Source organism: Protopterus annectens, chromosome 11.part0 (assembly GCF_019279795.1).
Source record: "Protopterus annectens isolate FY-2018-M chromosome 11.part0, PAN1.0, whole genome shotgun sequence".
In the NCBI taxonomy this organism is placed as follows: Eukaryota; Metazoa; Chordata; order Ceratodontiformes; family Protopteridae; genus Protopterus; species Protopterus annectens.
Genome location: NC_056745.1, coordinates 1,398,773,775 through 1,398,794,611, shown reverse-complemented (window position 1 = coordinate 1,398,794,611; position 20,837 = coordinate 1,398,773,775). Strand labels below are relative to the sequence as shown.

The window sequence follows — 20,837 nt, the reverse complement described above, 5'->3', positions numbered from 1 at the left end:
CCTGCAGACCCCCTTTTTGACCTTGTGTCATGTAGGGCATGGAAGGAGATGGATGCCGGGGAACCAATCCCCAAGCAGCCCAATAAGATTCTTATTGCCCCTTCAGACCGCCCCCACTGGACTAAGGGTGTTCCCATCGATGCTGTGTTGCTTGCAGCCACCACCAAAAAGGAGCTGGCCCAGCAGAGCTCCACTGTCCATCTCCCTAACAGAGAGTTTAAGGCTTTGGACAGGTTTGGGAAGAGAGTTTATGCTTCAGCAACCTTCGCATTGTGGGCGCTGTACTGTCTGACACATGTAACCAGGCTACAGAGGGACTTCGTTAAGGAACTGTCTAGTTCTGTCCTCCAGATTGGCCACCATTCAGTCTATTTCTAATATGTCCATGAGGTTAATCTCTCATGCTGTAGAAGGTGCCTCACAGAAGGCTGGATCAGGCATTGGTACCAGACACCACACCTGGAAGTAACTGTGTGATTTCTCAGAACTCTACAAGGCATCCTTCACCAGTACCTCTTCCGATGGATCATCTGTCTTTGGTCCAGCAGTTAGAAACACTCTCTCCCAAAGTTAAAAGGATGGAAAGACCTTGTGTGCCAGTGGGATCCACTTCTCTACCCCAGAATGGACTTTTTCCAGGAACTGGCTTGGAGATTAGAAGTTGTGGTTCCAAATATCTCAAGGTCCTTTTCAGGATTCACAGGGAGGGCTTATTCCAAGAGGCAGATGGGGAAATGGTTATAATGGTAGATGCTGCCCTTGTGGCAGAGGGTTCCAATGAATTAAGGGGCTCAAGATTCTTTCTTGGACAGACCCAATCAATAACCCTGAGGATTTACCCAACTGCTCATCTCTGGAGGATGCCGGGGTACATTTGTTTTTACACTCAGCAGCTTAGGAAGCCATTACAAAAGATCATTGGGTGTTAAACTTTATATCCAGAAGCTATTCAATACCCTTTTCCTCAGAAACCCACTCCAAGCAAAACCCTCCCCGATGTCCCACCCAGACAGTGGGAGGTTGCAGCTTTAGAGATTATAAAGCTGCTCTCAAAAAGAGTCATCCAAAGTGGTTCCCTCCAACCAGCTCGGATCAGGCATCTACTCCAGATTCTATTTCGTACCCAGGTTGAAGTGTAAATGAAGGCATCAAAATCAGATAAAAAGTTATGTACCCACCATAACATTCCATCTGTGTTGTTGCCTCTCATTTGCTCTTCAACCTTCACCCCCCTGCCTTTGGAAGGACCTAATGGAATTATTTGGACAAATACTTCATTACTGTTTCAGCTCCTAAAGTATTCCTTTCTGACTTGTCCTGTTATCTTTAAGTCGTGTCTTTCTACTTGTATGGTAATATGATTAAATGATATAACATGGTGCAGCAAACTCAGTCTGAGGGATTTGGAGGAGAGGAGCATTTTAGGTAGGGGAGGAGCTCAGATGTCAGAGCCTGGAGCTTTGGTATGCAGACTTCTCAAATCTGATGCTCATATTCAAGACCCATAGTTTGAAGAGCAAATGAGAAACAACAACACAGATGCAACATTATGGTGAATACATAACTTTTTTTTTTATATATCATTAATTAATGCAGAATTTAGTATTTATTCAGTTGCAGAATTGTGATAAACTTAAAAATTGACAATTTTATTGCTTGCCTTAAATGTTTGGATTGCCTGAAAGCAAATGTTTGCTGTCTAATGTACTACACTTTTGGTTTCTTAGTATGTAGACTAGTTTGTATTTTAAATGTTGATGATGTTCAGATTTTGCATGGTTATTTTGATCTTCGTCTCTGCATTTTAATATTACTAGTAACTCTTGTGTAAGACAGGGTGGAAGATGATCATTTAATTCTTATTATTATTAGTGGGGAAAGTTCGCCTTGGGATACACTAAACAGTAGGTAAATGAAAGTACACTAGTAAGATCAGGGGAGTTCACAGGTGTGTCATCGGTGTATTCAAGTACAGCTAGTAGAATGGAGTGCCGAGAGTCTTGAATAGGTCTTTTCAAGTGTCTAGGTGCTTTCCTATTGTTTTTAATGATCATGACATTGTTACACAAGTGATCATTAACTTAAATGTTTATATGTCTGAGAAATATGTTAATATTTTGTCAGTGGTTGATTTTTTTTGGTTAATAATGTTTTGTCTAATACTATTTTTTGATTGAGAGATATTTTTAAGTTGTCGGAATGTTCTTTGACCATTCTAGCCTAGGTTTATGTCACCTATAAGTATAACTTTATTGTGTTTGCTGTAATATAGTATTCCATTATGTGCTTTTTAATAATGTTATTGATGAAAGCAGCGGAATATATAATATAATTGCTTGAATTGTTGTGTAGCCACTGAGCATTTTTGAAGTAGTAGCTGGTTAAGGTAAAAGTAATAGCCAGAAAGGTTAGAGTCAAAGCACATATTGCATTTTGTCAAAAGAGAGTGAGATATATAAGATTTTTCTCTTAATTATTGCTAGGACTCCTCTTCCTTGACCACTTCCACATATGTTATCTGTAAATAAACCTAAGGAGTTACTTATTTCAAGTGGAATCTGTGAATCTTTTTTAAACCAAGTTTCTGTTAAAGCTAATTGTTTTATGATAATGTGAAAAGTGCCACTCTTATGGAGTAACTTGATTATTGCTGGAAAATATATTTTGTTTAAATGAGGACAGGCTGGGGAGTCGTATGGTTTGCCAAGCGGGATGAGAGGCTGTAAATTATCACATATAGAGATGGAAGGAAAGTGTGTTTGTATAACTTGAGACTGTTTTGTTGTTGTGGTATTGCAGCAAGCAAGAATACTAACTATTGCTATTGTAATAGCTGTTATTATAAGAGTTTATACAAGCAAATATGGGTTAGAAATGATCACTATTTAGTTTGGGATATTAACTGTTTTGGAGGTGATAAAGAATAGTTAATAGTTTTTATATATGTTGGTGTGTGTGTGTATGTATAGATGTAGTTCATAGAGTTTTCATAACCTGTTACTGGGCTTGATATATTCTTATTTTAGGCACCTAATACATTTGTTAATTTGAAGATGGTGATTCAAACACTGTCCCTGTTTTTCCCCTCCACTTACAGCACTCACTAAGTACTTTACTGGCTTTCAAAACCAGTAAAACACATTGCGTTTTATGTTTTTCTTTTGTAACTGATAGTACATGAAGTAGCTAAATATCCATGCGCTACAAAGAGTTATGATCAGGTCTCACCAATCATAACCTGTTATCGTGTTCTTGACATGAATGCTCTCAAAGGAGAATGTATTGGCATCCATGTCTCGAATGCATAAAATGAGATTAAGATTAGGAACCTGATCATAACCCTGTATATGTATACATATATGTATGTATATATGTGTATGTATATGTATATGGTCCATTAATAATTGCAGCCATTCTTCCAGAATTTAGTAGCCCTTTTAATTCCTTGTCAACCACCAGTACAGTCTAGATTAGCTATCTTCTGTTCAAGTTGCTGCTTTATTACATTTTCATTTACAACATATTGGTTGGAAATCAGATTTTTGTTAGCTACAGCATTCTTATTACCAAGCAATTGATTAGCACCTCTGTGCTGTGGAATGTCACACCTCTACCAGCCTACACTCATCTTTACATTCCAGACTTTTTTTCTGAAAAATCAAGTTGCAAGCCAAAGACAAACAACTGTAAATATTTTGTGAGCAAAAAAGAGATTAAAATGCAACGAACGTTATCACTATAGAGTCTTCTTTACAGTGGCAATAGTCAGTGCAGTTACAGATTTTACATCAATATTATAATGTATTATAATGTACACAAACCCAAAATTATGTTTTTCTCTTATGTTTCCCTGACAAATCATCATATCATTGACAACTTTAGAACTTTGACGTATACAATGGAATAATTTTTTTTGCTAGAAACAAACTTTCACATGACAGCAAGAAATTCCTGTATGAGTGCATATTTACTGATGTATTTGCAGAAATATATAAAATTATCTTTACTCATGTAATTAGTAATACAAATAACACTGAATATTTCTCAAGATGAATAAATTAAAGTGCAAATATCAATGACAGTTTTCTTCATCATCATGCAAGGTTTCACCTGATGCCATGCAATAGTTTGTAATTAATTCTCTTGAGTTTCAAAATATTAAGTTTAATTTTTTTATAATTACTAGCAAACAACTGTTAGTTTTTCCAGTACAAAAAGTTCTATAAATGGACATGGCTAGTGTATTTTGCTGTATCCCACCATGGCATTTTACACCATACCCCTCAATAACATCTAGGTCTCTCTGTTATGAAAATATGAACGCAAATACAAAAAGATGAATAATATGTGACACACGGTGATTAATTGCTCTACTGCATGACAGCCTAAATTAACAATCTTAGTGTCATTTTGTTATGTACACCCTGTCCTTTCTAATACTTCTTGTTATTAACTGACAAATCACTCATTTAAGGAACTACAACCTATACCATGACTACACACCATAAGGCGCTATGAGTGTTAACTGGAAGTGTGCAAAAAAGTTGCAATAGACTTGAATGAGTTATACAGTATTTTGCAATATGCTCCTCTTCCCACATCTAAAACACAGTACCCTAGTTGTTTTAGTTACTCAAAGGTTTTTCATGCTCATAGTCATCTGCACATTCTTAGTTATAGGCTAAAGTTTTATTAGCTAGTAACCTTTTGGTTAGTTCAGCCACACTGAAAAGCCCATTTATGTAAATTACTTGAGATTGCCCATTTGAGCTTATCATCTGCTAAATATCTATCACTTTACTTTACTGTTTAGCTCTAATTTTAACCATAAGTTTAAAATATGATTTAGATCAGGTATTGTGTTCTTACTGCTTTAATTGAATTAAATGCCCAATTATAATGTTTCATTGCTTGTGTTCCAAAGGGCACACCAGCCCTAGTTAGCATTTTCTTTTTTAGTTTTTAATATCCAATATAGTCAGCACCTTCCATGTCCTAATGAGGCTTGAGAAAGCCTTAATCAAAGAGTTTTCCAAATGTCTGTCTCTCTCTCTGGGACCATAACCTCTGATGAAGAGAGTACTATTTTCTCACAGTTGGCTACCATTCAGTCTATTTCATATTTGTTCATAGGTTCATATGAGGTTACTAAGCTAATGGCCTAGAGCCCTTACAAGCCTAACCATATTTATCCCAAGTTACCCCAGTTGTCAGTGGTTAGGTAAGTGAGGTTTGCAGACATAAGGGTCTGTGGTAGTTAATACTGATTTCCTCTGTCCAGAAGGGACATGGGAACCACCACAGGGGTGAATTAGCAGTCACCCATCCATTGATCTAGGTTGCATTTGAAGAGTGTCAGGGACAGGCTCTGTTTCACATGAATTGGAAGCTTGTTTCAAAGAAGTGGCAGTCTCTGGGGGATGTATCTATCTCTCCAGCATGACCTGTTCATATCGTCCATGAGACTTTACTCTCACTCTGTTGAAGTTGCATCACGGACATCGGGTTCAGGCATTTCCATTAGGAGGCATGCCTGGATGTGCTTATGTAATTTGTGTAACCCTTCAAATCTTTTTTCATCAATGCACCTTTTGATGGAGCCTCATTTTTTGGCCCAAAATGGAAGATACACTCTATAGCTGCGAACAGGAAGGGAAACCCTGTCTCCTGTGGATGTATGTTTTTCGACACCTCATTGGTCCCTTTCTGGAAACCAGCAAGGCGGGAGAAAAATGTGCTTCAAGAAATCCCAGGGTCCCTTTCAAGATCCACATGGAGACAGTTCCCCTAGGGGCAGGGGGGGAGGTAAAATGGAAAATGTTGTCCTCGCAGCAGAGGTAGTCTGTATAATCAAGGATGTAGGGGTCCCTTCTCTGACAGACCTTATCAGCACTCCTGAAAGGAGACCAAACTGTCCATCTCTGGAGGCAGTTGGGGGTCATCTATCCCTGCACTGGAGAGCCTGGGTATAAATCACCAAAGATTCATGGATGCAGAGAGTAATATTCAGAGGTTATGTCATACCATTTTTCCATCCACCCCTGTCAGTTTCAAAGAAAATCCCCAATGTCCCAACTGGTCAGATAGAAGCAGCAGCAGAAGAAATAAACAAGTTGCTAGAAAAAAAGAGTTATCCCAGAGGTTCACCCTAGACAATAGAGAATCTGGAACTTAATCAAGATTTCTTTTTAGTGCCAAAAAAGACTGGTGACTGGAGACCAATCTTGGATCTCAGCAAATTAAATTGATTTGTTCAGCATACTAAGTTCCAGATGGTCACTGTTCAGTCCATTCTGCCATTTCTGCACAAGGACGACTAGATGTGCTTGATAGATTTTCAGGATGAGTCCTATCACATCAAAATGAACAGACTATCCAGTAGATATCTAAGCTTCCGGCTGGGAGCCATTCATTACCAATTCAGAGTATTGTCCTGTAGTCTCACCACAGCTCCCAGAGTGTTTCCCAAGTATATGGATGTAATTGCAGCTCACCTGAAAGTTACTGGGATTCCTAGTGTTTCCATACCTGGACAACTGTCTCCTGACTGCTCCAACCAGGCATCAACTAATTCAAGCATGGGACTACTTACTTCAGCTGTGTTCTCATTTGGAGATATCAATCAATTATAACAAATCTCAACTTGGTCCAACGCAGACTTTGGAATTCATTGGTGCTCTTTACAATACAGTCAGTCAAATAGCTTTTTTCCCTCTGTCTTTCATTCAAACTATTCAGTTCCGGGTCAAAATGATTATTCAGAATTTTTCTCTTTCAGCCCATCTGATACTCCAAGCCTTGAGATCAATATCAGCAGCAATAACCCTTGTACTGCGGGTCAAGTTCCATATGAGAATCCTCCAATGGAGACTCGCACCACAATGGTCTATTCTTAAACACCCGTTATCCAGGCCAGTCAAGATAACTCAAGCTTGCAAGAACTACTTTCTCTGGTGGATTCATTTGAATCAAATACATACAGGCTGTCGCATTGTTGCTCCTCAGCCCAAGGCCACAGTAATCACGGATGCCTCTCAAGTCAGGTGAGGGGGCACCGGTCTATATTAATTCATTGAAATACATATTCATCGTATACGTATTCATCAACGGCTAAACAGCAAAATTAATTACAGTGAAACACAGAAGTTTTCCCAGAGTTAGGAACCACTCACCCTCCAGCAGTCCAGAACACACACTGCACTAAATCAAACCAACCCAAGTAGGGGACTTAGCCCCCCACAGCCCCCAGTGTGGGGGGGCTGCATCCCCCTAATATATATATATATATATATATATATATATATATATATATATATATATATATATATATATATATATATATATATATACATACCAACTCCAGTATTGCACTACAGTGGGGAAAAGAGCAAAGTTGTGCTGATGGCCCAGTGGTTCTTAACCCTGGGAAAAATTCTATGCTTCACTGTAATAAATTTTGCTGTTTAGCCGTCAATGAATACATATTCAATGAATACCTATTTCAATGAACTAATATAGATCTGGGGGCAATACTTGGGAAAGACAGTCCAAGAAGTATGGTCACCCGAAGAGGCCAACACATATATCAATGCCCTGGAAATGGGAGCTGTACTCCTAGTGCTGCAGGCCTTTCAAGACACTGTCCCACCTGAGACTATCGCAGTTCAAATGGGCAATATGTTGATGATCTGGTACATCATCAAGTAAGGAGGAACTATATCTTACCTTCTTTGTCAAGAAACTATGAGAGTATGCCAATGGGTGATCTCCTCCAGTTGCTTTCTGATAGCTACACATATCCCGGGGAAGTCCAGCATGATTGCATATGAGTTAAACAGGTCTGTTGTAATGCCTCAAGAGTGGTCTCTCAATATCAATGTGGCGAGATGATCTTTGTGTCAATGGGGCCAACCATGCTGTAATCTTTTTGCATCTTCCCTCAGTAACAAGTGCAGCAGGTTCTTTGCCCTGATCCCCCCAGTGGGGGAATCCCAGAGAGTTGCTCTACTTCATGATTTGATCACCAGTCTCCTTTCCGCTTACCCCTTCCATTATCCCTCATTCCCAAATTACTCCAGCATGCATATCAATTGGAAAGCACAGTTATCCTCATTGTCCCTTACTGGCCACATCAGATCTGTTTTCCCTTCCTTTGGCCTCATCGTCTACATCTGCCATGGATTCTGGAGACAAATTGAGACCTTCTGTCTCACCCAACAGGTATGACTCATCCAGACATGTCAGGCATCAAGCTGACTGCATGATTTCCCAGTTCCATTGATTGCTAGACAGCCCAGGCCCTCCTCCTCCATCTGTCATATTCTGTTGTCTTCCCATAAAGCTACCACTAGAAACATTTACAAAAGTAAATGGAAAAGATTTGTTATTGGGGCTCATACAAAGAGTTTAGACCCTTTTTCAGCACAGATTTCAAAGGTTCTTAACTTTTTAGCTATACTTTTCAAGTGAAGGTGCTAGATCCTCAGCTATCAGAGTACAATTAGTAGGCATTTCTAACTTTCATATAGGAGTAAATAATTCTACTTTAGCTTCCTCCAAGATTTACAAAGGCTTTCTCAGAGGAATCTACTTACTCCTCCTTGGGATTTTAATATTGTTATTTATTGCTTGACTCAACCCCCCCCCCAAAACCATCAGCTAAGTCTGATCCGAACTTTTTGATCTGGAAAACTGTTTTCCTGGTTGCTATCACTTCTGCCAGAAGAGTGTTTGAACTTCAAGCACTGTCTTCTAAACCTCCTTATTTAATTTTTCATAAATATAGGGTTTCTTTACAGACCAATACTTTTTTTTTACCAAAATGGTGTTGGAAACCAATATTAATCAGGTCATCAACCTCCCAGTCTTCTTTCCTAACTTTTCAAATAAAGGAGAATATATCTTACTCCTTTTGGATGTACGCAGACAGTTATGTTTCTACTTTCACAGAACCAAAGAGTTGAGAAAATCTGAACAATTGTTTGTTTCTTTTTTTATATGAAACTAGTTAAACCAGCATATAAAGTGACTTTGTCCAAGTGGCTGTCTGATTGTATTACCTTTGTTTATGAGAAAGTGGATTTGCCTTTACCAAAGCCTCCAAGAGCACATTCTACGAGATCTATGGCAATTTCTTAACATTTTTGAATAGAACTTCCATGGATGATATTTGTTCAGCTGTGACTTGGGCAAATCCTCATACCTTTATTGCTCATTACAAACTGTACCTGGTCTGTAGAGGAAGAGCAGCCTTTGGCTCAGTGGTGCTCTGGAATATCCTTCCTAAGAGTCCTCACGGGATTTAGGTAGCTGGGGACTCTGTCCCAACAGTTGAGGAATGAATAAAAATGACATCAGATATAAAGGTTATATACTCACCATAACATTCCATCTGGGTTGTCCATTTTCATTCTTCTTCAACTTCTCATCCACCAGCCCCCCCTCCTTGCTTTACTTCTGGAAAGATTGAAGGGTATTGGAGGAACTTCTGTTCCTTGTTTGAGCTCCAGCTTCTCTTCCTTTCCCTTTTTCCACTGCTCTCTAAATCTATGAGCAGCAAAGTAGATTTGAGGTATGTTAGGTGGCTAGGGCATTATGGATAAAGGGAGAAGCTTGAGAGTTCAAGTATTCTACGATCTAGAAGAAGTAGCTGAGTCAGATCCAAGGATCAGATCCGATCCTCAACAGTTGAGGAAGAATGAAATTGGACAACACATATGGAACGTTATGGTGAGTATGTATCTTTTTTTTGTACTGTAATTATAATGACTGTGTTATTAACTACAAGTGCTCTATATCATGTGGCACAGTAATGAAAGCATTGTTATGGCACTCCATACTTCTTCAGTTTCTTTCAAGGGGGGAGACATTGTGATATACATGCACATAGCAGTAGGACTGCAAATCATGAAGAAGCATGGATAACTGTAAGCAAGTGAGTGACAATCTCTGTGCATTGCAGTGGCTCTTTATCCTGTGTTTTGTAACCAGAAAGATAAATGTCACTATATGTGTGTGAAGCTCCATTACATGTTCAGCCGCAGCCTGTCTAATAGTTCTGTAACTGAAGCGTAAAGAATAGGTGTTGTGGTCCCCCTCCAAAAGGGTGGTCCAGCTGCTGATCCTAAGAGCTGTAGGTCAGTTATGGTTTACCAGCCTCACTTTTAAGGTAATTGAATGTAGAGTAATGGGATTCACAAATAAGGATATTGACAGCTTACAGTCCCTTAGCCCAAGTGAGCATGGTGTTGTCAAGGGCATTTCATGCCCACTTAACCTGGATGACTTTTTTTAAAAATGTCACAGAGACATTGGATGAATGCAGTTAGGTGCACACCATGTGCCTAGATCAAGCCAAAGCTTTCTGCACTATCCCACACTCTGGGATTATTGATAAACTGTTCCACCTGAACATGAATCATTATATAATTCATTACAATTCATTGTAGCTAACAAACAAAACCATTTAATTGAGTTGGAGAACACTTTCCTCAAAAAGGCTCATCACCAGTAGTGTTCCGCAAAATTCTCTTCTGGGACCCCTACTCTCTGATGTATACTTCACTGACATCAAAGCTAATGTCAAAGGTCTCTGGATATGCAAATTTTATGATTACTTCAAACTTGTGGCTGTCATCAATACTCCATTTGACACTCATATCCTCTAACAGGGACTTGCCAATGCATATGGTTGGTGTCACGACCATGGACTAAACTTTCACACACACACACACACACACACACACACACACACACACACACACACACACAAAGGCACACTCAAAAATAAGTATTATACTGTTCGGGAAAGAAGAATTCCCCTGCACCTACCAAGTAAATGTTACCCCCTCAGAGTAGATTCTGTCATTAGAGACATGGGCACATTTTTGGACAATGAATTCTCCTTCAGCCACAACATATCAACTGTCATTAGTAAATGCTACAATTTAGCCCAGCTAAGTGCTAGAATTATCCCACTCTAGTCTTTCCTTATTGGCCCGTATTAGAATATAGTGCCCACTTTGGCACATATCTTGCTAAGCATATTGTCCAACTAAAAAAATACATTTCCTTACTAAAGAAATCCCAGGTATGAGCTCCATAAGCTATACAGTATAACCGAAAGCTCTATCACACTAGTTCATCTGTTATTGGCAGTTATGTGATGCTCTGTTCCTGATCCATAGTGCCACAAATGACCCTATCCTGCTTGACCTCCTGTATATTCATAAAACTGGAAGCACCATAAATACTCACTCTAATGACCTAAACCTATATTGCAATATAAACAGGACCTATTGACAGATAGCTCTTTCTCCTAAGAAATACCCAACACCTTTTGAATAGGCTCACACTCCTTGTCAAATTGTAGCTTCATCATTGTTTTTAAATCTAACTTAGGCAAATGGTTGAGTAATCATAAGCTGGCCATGGGAATATCCCCTCAGTCCCTTATGGACAGAAGTATATAAACTATAGTGATTAGACATTTAATGGTCTTCTACACTGATTGCATAGTATACACCTATGAGCCTGTGAACCTACATAGTTTAAAATACCAGTCAATCAGAATTCACACGTTGCAAATAGAATTAGCAGGATATAATTTATTTACTTGTATTTGGTGATCAGGAAAGTCTGACTGGACTAAAAAACCCTCTTCAGCGTGTGATGAAGGAGAAATGCTCCACAGGAAATACATAATATCAGGCAATGTACAATAATAAACACAAATGCCGTTGCTTTGTAACAAAGATTTAGAGTAAGTGATATAGAAGTTTAGGTTAGTAAGAGAAATAAAGGAATGTTTATAGAAAGAAATTTGATGAGGACAGAGAGACTAGTAGCATAGTCAAGAAAAAGAAAATCGTGAATGAGAAGTGTAAAGAAGAAAGGATAGTTCTGGGTGTGCAATCATGCCAGCCAGGCTAAAAGACTACAAAGCCATTAGCATTCTAGCTAGTTCATAAAGACATTGCTGCTGTTCCTTGACAGTGTAAACCACCAAATTTCCAGAAAACTGCCTACAGGGCCACTGGAATCAATGCAGTGCATGCATGCAATGTATTGTTTTAAATAATTTTGTGGAAAAAGATCTTCTAGTACTTACTCTACTCTTTAAAGATGAGAACAGTTATGCCAGAAATTCTGATTTTTAATTTTGTTTCTCTTTTCTCCATTACTGCAGGAATCAGTTGGAGAGCAGAAGTGAATCCAGTGGACCACTATGTATCCAAGTTTGATTTTGATATAATCATTGGTGCAGATGGACGACGAAGCACTTTAGATGGTAAGAAACATGTCACAGAATGCTATTTATCTGTTATTAGTGAAAGTACATAACAAGTTGTCACATACACTCAAGAGTGATTTTTAATATTATCTGTACACTTTCTATTTAGTAACAGTTCTTTAAGCATATAGATGGTGATTACAAGAGCTGGGACTACACATATCAGGGATGGATCCAACTTGTATGAGCTGCTCAAAAGCAACTCTTTTGTATGCACATTTCCCTTTGCAGTAGCCACAGAAGAAAGTAGGTATCCAGCTCATACTCACCCTATTTAACATAACAAAGGCTGTCTTTTGTAACTTATCTTTGGCTATCTGGCAAGTACCCATCATCCTATTTAATGTACCAAGCTCTGTCTTCTGTAACGTATCTTTGGTTTTCTATCATATGCCCGTCATCCTATTTAATGTACCAAGGGCTGTCTTTTATCTCTTATCTGTGGCTTTCGGTCACTTGCCTATCATTCTATTTAATGTATCAAGTGCTGACTTGTATACAACTTATCTGTAGCTTTCTGTCATGTGCCCATTTTTTGTTTTTCTAAATGTGGTGACAAAAGTGACTTAAAAGAACATTTTGAGGTTAAGGGCTGAAATAAATTATAGGTAATGGATTAAAGCAGCACCTTTACATTCACTCCATCCTTCAGGATGAGATGTTAAACTGAGGTTCCATCTGCTTGAGTTAGTGGTACCTCAGGGGGGTGTAAAAGATCCCATGGCACCTATGAAAAAGAGTAGAGGAAGTTCCCGGATGCCCTGGCTAAATTTCCCCTAGTAGTATAAATACATCCTCAGGTTTCCCCTGAAAAGAGGTCATTATCCAACTGGAACTAACCCAGTTGACAAAGGATAAATAAAAATAAAAAAACTACTACTGTCTGAAAGCTGGTATGTACAATAATACACCTATTATTTGTCTCCTTAGCTGCATAAACAAATGGTGCCATTATGTACCCAGCAATCTTGCTTTCAATTACACCTATCAACCAAAATGTTGACAATAATTAAAAGAAAATAGAATTGGCTTTCACTGGCTGCTTCTGCACAGTCTCACTTTATGCAGGGAGATTCTTGGATACAGGAGTTAGACTTGCTCCCTTGTCCTGCTATTTTATGTATCTCCTCCCATGTGTTGTCTGACTAGAGGGTGTCATTAGGAGAATCAAAAGCTCTAATTACATTTTTCTTCCTTGATGTGCCTATACACCATATGCATACCTACTGGTAAGAAAGAATCTGACTAGACTGTTGCTGATAAATGCTGATACTCTTCATAATATTCATTGTTATAATGTTCACTTCTTGGATTCTTGCCTCCAGGAACCTGACACTCTGCCCTAACTTCTACAGCTTTACTTTCCCACTCGTGGTTTTCTCCTAATCTCTCCCACTGAGACATGAGGACATCAGTAGTAGAAGAGAACCATTGGTTCACACCTTCTTCAGATGTTTCTTGCCTGGATCAGAATTCATTTGCACAGAGAGCACAGAATAACTCCAGTATCAGCCAGCTTCCAGGGATTTTGAATAATTGTTTCATAAAGGAATCTTCTTATTAGAGATTTTTTTCTGAATTTTTGCGAATGTCTGTTAGTGACAATGATGTTGAGGTTTCCCATAAGCTGAATGACTGAGTGTAGTAAGCAAATACCACACAGGGATTTTCATAGGTGGTATCTTTTTTGCTTCAGACCACAGCACAATATGGGCAGTTGTTCACACTATGCAAGGTTTATCCCAAGGACAATATCTGCCAGATATTCAAATCTCTGTGGGACTGTATCACTCAGAAGAAGCCATGTACCTGGTCCAGTGAGACTGTGGCACCATCCAAGGCCAAGGCATCAAAGAACCTTGCACAGAAGTATAACCCCTCATCTGCCTTTGCTATCTTCCTTATAAATGCTTGTTAAAATAAAAATGTTGCCATATCTTAATTATAGTCAACCATTCCCATTTTATGACATCTTATCAACCAATGATGCATTGTGCACCCTCCTAACACTTGCTGCCCTGTTAATGCAGTTTTATCAAAAAGAAATTTACTAATTCACAGTGTCTGTCATTCCTGCATGTAATTGTCAAGCAGATTCCAGGCTTCCGAGTTCACAACAACATGTAGAGGTCAGAGCTTCTGTAAATAAGACAAAAAATGCCATTATTAAGCTCATGGGGATTGTGTAGAAGTTCATCAGACAGCCACTTTTGCCCTTAATCTCGATCAAAGCCAGCTAGGTAACCTGAGCAATTAACAACTGTTCTTCCCCATAATTTCACCTTCAGGTTTCTAAGAATCCTTAAGAGTCGGACAGAATTTCTTCCTATACCCTCAAGTTGCATTAATGTAGACACCTCCTAATTTTTTACTGCTAAGAACAGAACATATTGTCAGAAGGGGGCAGTTTCCCTTTTCCACTGTTCATTTGCCAAGCCACTAAACCCTGGGACTGCCAGTGCAACAGGCTCAGTACAAAACACAGGCAAAGAATTACAAGTTTAACAAAAGGGCAAGACAAAATGCATGCTGAATACATTGGTTAGCTCATGGGAATTCCAGCCTTCACACCATCTGCCACTGCTCTGTTCTGGTTGACAGTGTTCTTCCTAAATAATGGCAGTGTTGCAGGACTTTTAAGATGTAATGAAGTGGATGGCATCACAACTTCTCCTTCTTGAACAAGGGCTGATGAGTCTTGGGTATGTCCAGTCTGTGCCAGTTTTTTGCAGGGATTCAAGTTTTGCTGTGGTATGGAAAATGATGGCTCCTCCTAATAAATAGGCTTTTAGTTGAACCAGGTAAAGCAGCTTGAATATCAACTTGTTTGCTCCAAATATACAAATAGAAGGGAGGAAGGTTGAATGTTGTCTTCTGGTTGCTGCAAAGTAATCATGATCACAGAAAATCTTGTGGCTCTGCATTTGGTTTACTGTTCTCAGAGACTATAGGTTGGATAGGATCCTGTGTTTTAAATAACAGGAGTCAAATCTGACCAAGGCTGGGTAAGGCATTTTAGGTTTAGGTAAATGAAGGAGGACGAATATGTGTGCAGTTTAAAGGGTGAACTGCCACTGGACTCTCAGCCCACTATGAAAGTGTATTTTTAATGTAAAATGCACATGTCCCTCCCTCTCCCTTTTCTGGTATGCCTGACAGTCTTATATTTGTTCACTGGTCTTGATCCTCCTGGTCTACTAGCCTAAATTCAGTCAAGCCAAGCCTCTACCTCCATCTTAAAGTGATCTATACCTAGCAATACAGTGTCCACTTCAGACAAACAACTGTAGTGTACAAACAGGACACTTTCTGTTTCAGGCATTCATTTGTCAGTTTTCTCCATATATTGAAATAAGGCAGATTTATTGTGAAAAAATGACAATTGGTCTATGTGTATTTACACCAGACACTGAAGATTCACCACTAAACATCTCCACAAGACAGGGGTCTTTTAAATTACTACATGGTCCACTTACTTATTACTCAACCTGTCTTCAATATTCATGTGAAATATATAACCTAAACTGTGGTCTGGTGTAAAACAAACCCTGAAAAACAAAAAACAAAATATGTGGCTGTATTTATGAAACAGCATCAGTCTAAAAAACAGCAAATTAATTACATTTTCATCACATACCAAAAAGCTCATACCTTAAAACATTAGTATCTTATCAGCGCTTAGTTGGAAAACACGTACAATGACTGCTGCTATAGTTAAAAAATAATGCACTTGTTATTCTATTATCAGTATAATAGCAAACATGGCAAACATTATGAAACTATTTTTGCTTTCATATTTTATGAAGCATGCTGTCTTATAAATGCGCTTGTGTTGCAAAATGTCCAGTAGTGCAAGTGTGAAACAATATAAGTACTGGAAGCTGACACGAGCAAATAAAAGAAAATGCAGAATGAAAAGCCTATGTTTGAATAATTATATCTCTGTCAGAAGTTACTAAGGCAAAAGAATGAAAAATAAGGTGAGTTACAGACTAAAATGAAGCATAAGATATAACATCTAAGTCACTGATTTAATAATTTAACTTCAAAAAAATTTGAAAAGGAACATTTTTCACATTCATCACCAAATATAACACAGCAGACTTTGCTTATATTTTCCTTTCAGTATGCTTTCAAGATTATTATGCTTTACATATTATATGGTTATCTCTTTCTAACTGTACTAATTGTCTTATTTTGTCAGTGTGGTACTTTTTTTTCAGTTTTTACCCCACTACCTGTTGACCATTAGGCCCTCTTCCGTCCTATCAGCCCATTTCATTCTCTTCATCCGGTGGGAGCCAACCAAGAGATTATCAGTGGAGTAGCCATCAAGGTTGATTCACAGTTTCTTTGTTTTTCTTCCCAGCCCTAAACACATGTACCCAGCAAAGTGCCAGGGAGGGAAATACAATAGGCTGACTGCAGGGGATGTCCCTTTACTTTCAGAAGGGCTTTCCCACCAAGAAGCCCCAATCCTCCCTTTATAGTATAATCAATGGTTTCCCCAGACTCTGCCAGAAAAGTTGTAACTACTGTATGCTGCTGAGTGCATGCAAACCCTTTCTCCTCCTCTTCACTAGAAGCAAGTGGGCCACACAACTTTACTCCTTCCCCTACCAACAGACTCTGCCAGTTCGCAGGCTACCTTTCAAATCTTGATGGCCTGGAGTGCAGTCAGGCTTCATCCCTCTCACCATACAGCTAATTATTTTTTGTAATAAATGTATTAATGTATTCTGCATTTGGCTCTGTTATGGCTTAAATGGGGCCAATCATATAAGGCCACTCCACTAGCTCAACCAGTATGTAAGCTTCCTTAGCCCAAAACTGTGACTAACAATAGCCAGTGGTATTTAACACAGCCACTGACAGAATAAATAAAATGTGCAACAAACACAGAAACACCACAGACACAAGGAATGTATTCTGCAAAAGGTATAGTCTGCCAGCATTTCATACTATATTTCCATCAATCCAACCAGCTTACTTGCTACTTCTGTTTTTTTTCTCCTGTGTTTAAGTACAGTACACTAGTATCAGTGACAGAAGCATTTCTGCCTTAGACAACTGTATGACAGGCATGCTGGCCATCATGACTGACAGTGCTTCTACCAAGCTGAATGACACTAACATGTTCTGTCACTGAAGTCTGCAGGCAGCTTTTATATTTATTTTCTGGGCATAGGTAGAACACATTTCCAAAGCTTCCATTTTGCAATCTTAAAAGGAAGGAAATAAATGAATAAAACAAGAAGACTCTCCCTCCTCCAAGAAACCACTTAGTTTGCCAAGACTGGCCCTGATGTTTTCTATGGCATTTTTTTACAATGTTGCCACCTTCTTATAGTCAACGTTTTTAACTTTAGAAAGATAAATTAATACTTTGGTCACCCTGAAAGCATTTATGTGTACATGCTTGTTTCCACAACTTTATGCTCTTTATATGTGTTGGGCATTCTGCAGGTCTGTTCACAGTTTATTTGTTCATCTTACATATGTAAAGTAAGCCACAGATGCAAATAATCAAGTGCACCATAACTATACCACATCAGATGCTATAGTTTCTTAATTTTAAAACTTGTTCTTTTGATTATTTAACTATATTTATGTTAATTCAATTGACCAAAGAGTACCACAGGCCTGTTTTCAGGGATAAACTAGTAACATAAGGATGCTAACTTCTTGTGATTTGATGCTGGTAGGATTGAACTCCATATTTATAGATCTGCTGTTCAGCATGTGTTTTGTGCAGAGTTGTTTTCTTTTTCTACAACCTTGGAACATTATGCTCGTCACATATAAAAATTCATAAGGATTTAAGGTGCATTTTTTCACTAACATATGACTAAACATTTGTTAGGTTTAGAATAATTTTGTATTATTCATCATTTCTGCTGTTCTACTCTTTTGACTGGCAGAGTGAGTTGGAGTATTTTTAGTTGTATGGTGGAGTATCTGATTTGACATCCATTAAAATGCTGTTGTTTCAGTTATATTATTGGTAATCTGGTGGTGGCTTATATGGTAATGGATGCTGTCCTAGATGCTTTTTTTTTGCCTTGCCCTTGTGTGGCTGCCTGGTGTGCCTGATTATGGAGGGGGTTCTTACCTCTTGTCTGTAATCATTTGGAGAGATACTTCAGGATTGCTGCAAATATACAGAAAGAGTCAGGAGTTGGCTGTGGATCTGATTGCTTGTCTACACGAAGGATGGAGACTATTATTTGACTGTGTTTCATCTGCAGTGACAGGTTACTTTCAAATTCTCTTTTATCTTGGCTTGGGAATGCATTGCATTGCACATTGTTTCAAATTTAGCCATTTTTGGATAACTTTTCATGTTTCTGTTAATTTATACGTCTCAATAATAAAGCTGAAGTTGAAGTTTGTAAAATAAAGCCTGTAAGATGTTTACCTCTTGCCTGTTATTTTCACACTACTACTTAGGTGATATGCATCACATTCTGTAAGTCTTAAGTTTCTTTTAACTCTGCCCAGATATGAAAGTTTGTTTTCTTAGATTGTTTCTTGTACACATGAATGAACTATCGCCCTGCAGTCTCCCATGCATATGCTTGTCTCTGTATTTTAATATCTCTGCAGTTTTCCTTTCAAGTTGAGTACACCTAATAAATAATGTTGAATACATCTGTCAAATCATAATGAAGCTAGTGTTGAATGACAAATCTCCTAATGCTTGATGTAAAACTTTGCAATTACATTTAAGGGAGGATGAGAAAATGAATGCTTTTCATTTGTGTGTTAAGTTATCATCTGAATAAGCACCTGAAGTGACTAGTAAAATACAGTGCAATGAAAAAGTATTTCCCCCTTCCTGATTTCTTATTTTTTTGCATGTTTGTCACACTTAAATGTTTCAGATCATCAAACAAATTTAAATATTAGACAAATATTAGAGAAAGATAACCCAAATAAACACAAAATGCAGTTTTTAAGTGATGATTTTATTTATTAAGGAAAAAAACTACCAAACCTACATGCCCTATGTGAAAACATAATTGCCCCCTTGTTAAATCATGAAGTAACTGTGGTTAATCACATTTTTGGGAAAGCTGAGTTCACTTTCACTAGACACACCCAGGCCTGATTACTGCCAGATCTGTTGAATCAAGAGATCACTTAAATAGAACCTGTCAGACAAAGTGAAGTAGCCCAAAAGATCCCAAAAAGGAAGACATCATGCCACGATCTAAAGACATTCTGGAACAGATGAGGAACAAAGTAATTGATATCTATCAGTCTGGAAAAGGTTACACAGCCATTTCTAAAGTGTTGGGACTCCACCGAACCACGGTGAGAGCCATTATCCACAAATGGAGAAAACATGGAACAGTGGTGAACCAAAAATTACCCCAAGAGCGCAGCGACAGCTCATCCAACAGGTCAAAAAAGAACGCATAACAACATCTAAAGAACTGCAGGCCTCACTTGCCTCAGTTAAGGTCAGTGTTCATGACACAACCATAAGAAAGAGACTGGGCAAAAATGGCATGCATGGCAGAGTTCCAAGGTGAAAACCACTGCTGACCAAAAAGAACATAAAGGCTCGTCTCACTTTTGCCAAAAAAAATCTTGATGATCCCCAAGACTTTTGGGAAAATATTCTGTGGACTGACAGAAAGAAAGTTGAACTTTTTGGGAGGTGAGCATCACATTACATCCAGAGTAAAAGTAACACAGCATTTCAGAAAAAGAACATCATGCCAACAGTCAAACATGGTGGTGGTAGTGTGATGATCTGGGGCTGCTTTGCTGCTTTCAGACCTGGACGACTTACTGTGATTGATGGAACCATGAATTCTGCTCTCTACCAAAAAATCCTGAAGGAAAATGTCCGGCCAGCAGTTCGTGACCTCAAGCTGAAGTGCATTTGGATTCTGCAGCAGGACAATGATCTAAAACACACCAGCAAGTCCACCTCTGAATGGCCTAAAAAAAAACAAACTGAATGTTTTAGAGTGGCCTAGTCAAAGTCCGGACTTGAATCCAATTAAGATGCTGTGACATGACCTTAAAAAGGTGGCTCATGCTCGGAAACCCTCCAGTATGGCTGAATTAAAACAATTCTGCAAAGAAGAGTGGGCCAAAATTCCTCAACAGCGATGTGAAAGACTCATTGTCAGTTATCGCAAATGCTTGATTGCAGTTGTTGCTGCTAAGGGTGGCACAACTAGTTATTCCGTTTAGGGGGCAGTTACTTTTTCACATAGAACCATGTAGGTTTGGATAATTTTTCTGCTTATTAAATAAAATCATCACTTAAAAACTGCATTTTGTGTTTATTTGGGTTATCTTTGTTTAATATTTATTTTTGTTTGATGACCTGAAACATTTAAGTGTGACAAACATGCAATAAAATAAGAAATCAGGAAGGGGGCAATTTTTTTTTTCATTGCACTGTAATAGGTATCATGTGCCTTGTCTCTGTATGTGAGTTATATGGTGCTGATGCATACTGTTTCCAAACAATGTTAATAGACTCTTTAAGAATTTGAATTCTAATGTTTTTCTTGGTGCTGTC

The 20,837-nt window shown here is 38.4% G+C and overlaps 1 protein-coding gene across 10 annotated transcripts in view; it reads left to right on the top strand.

The window, feature by feature from the left end:
* The window catches only part of LOC122815864 (F-actin-monooxygenase MICAL2-like), a gene marked incomplete at its 3' end in the record, with an annotated part of 2,588,394 nt that overhangs the window by 1,058,853 nt on the left and 1,508,704 nt on the right, over positions 1–20,837 (top strand). For all 10 annotated transcript variants that reach the window (XM_044088691.1, XM_044088682.1, XM_044088687.1 and 7 more), the window contains 1 exon segment: positions 12,188–12,289. In XM_044088691.1, the coding sequence (XP_043944626.1) occupies positions 12,188–12,289 (102 nt within the window).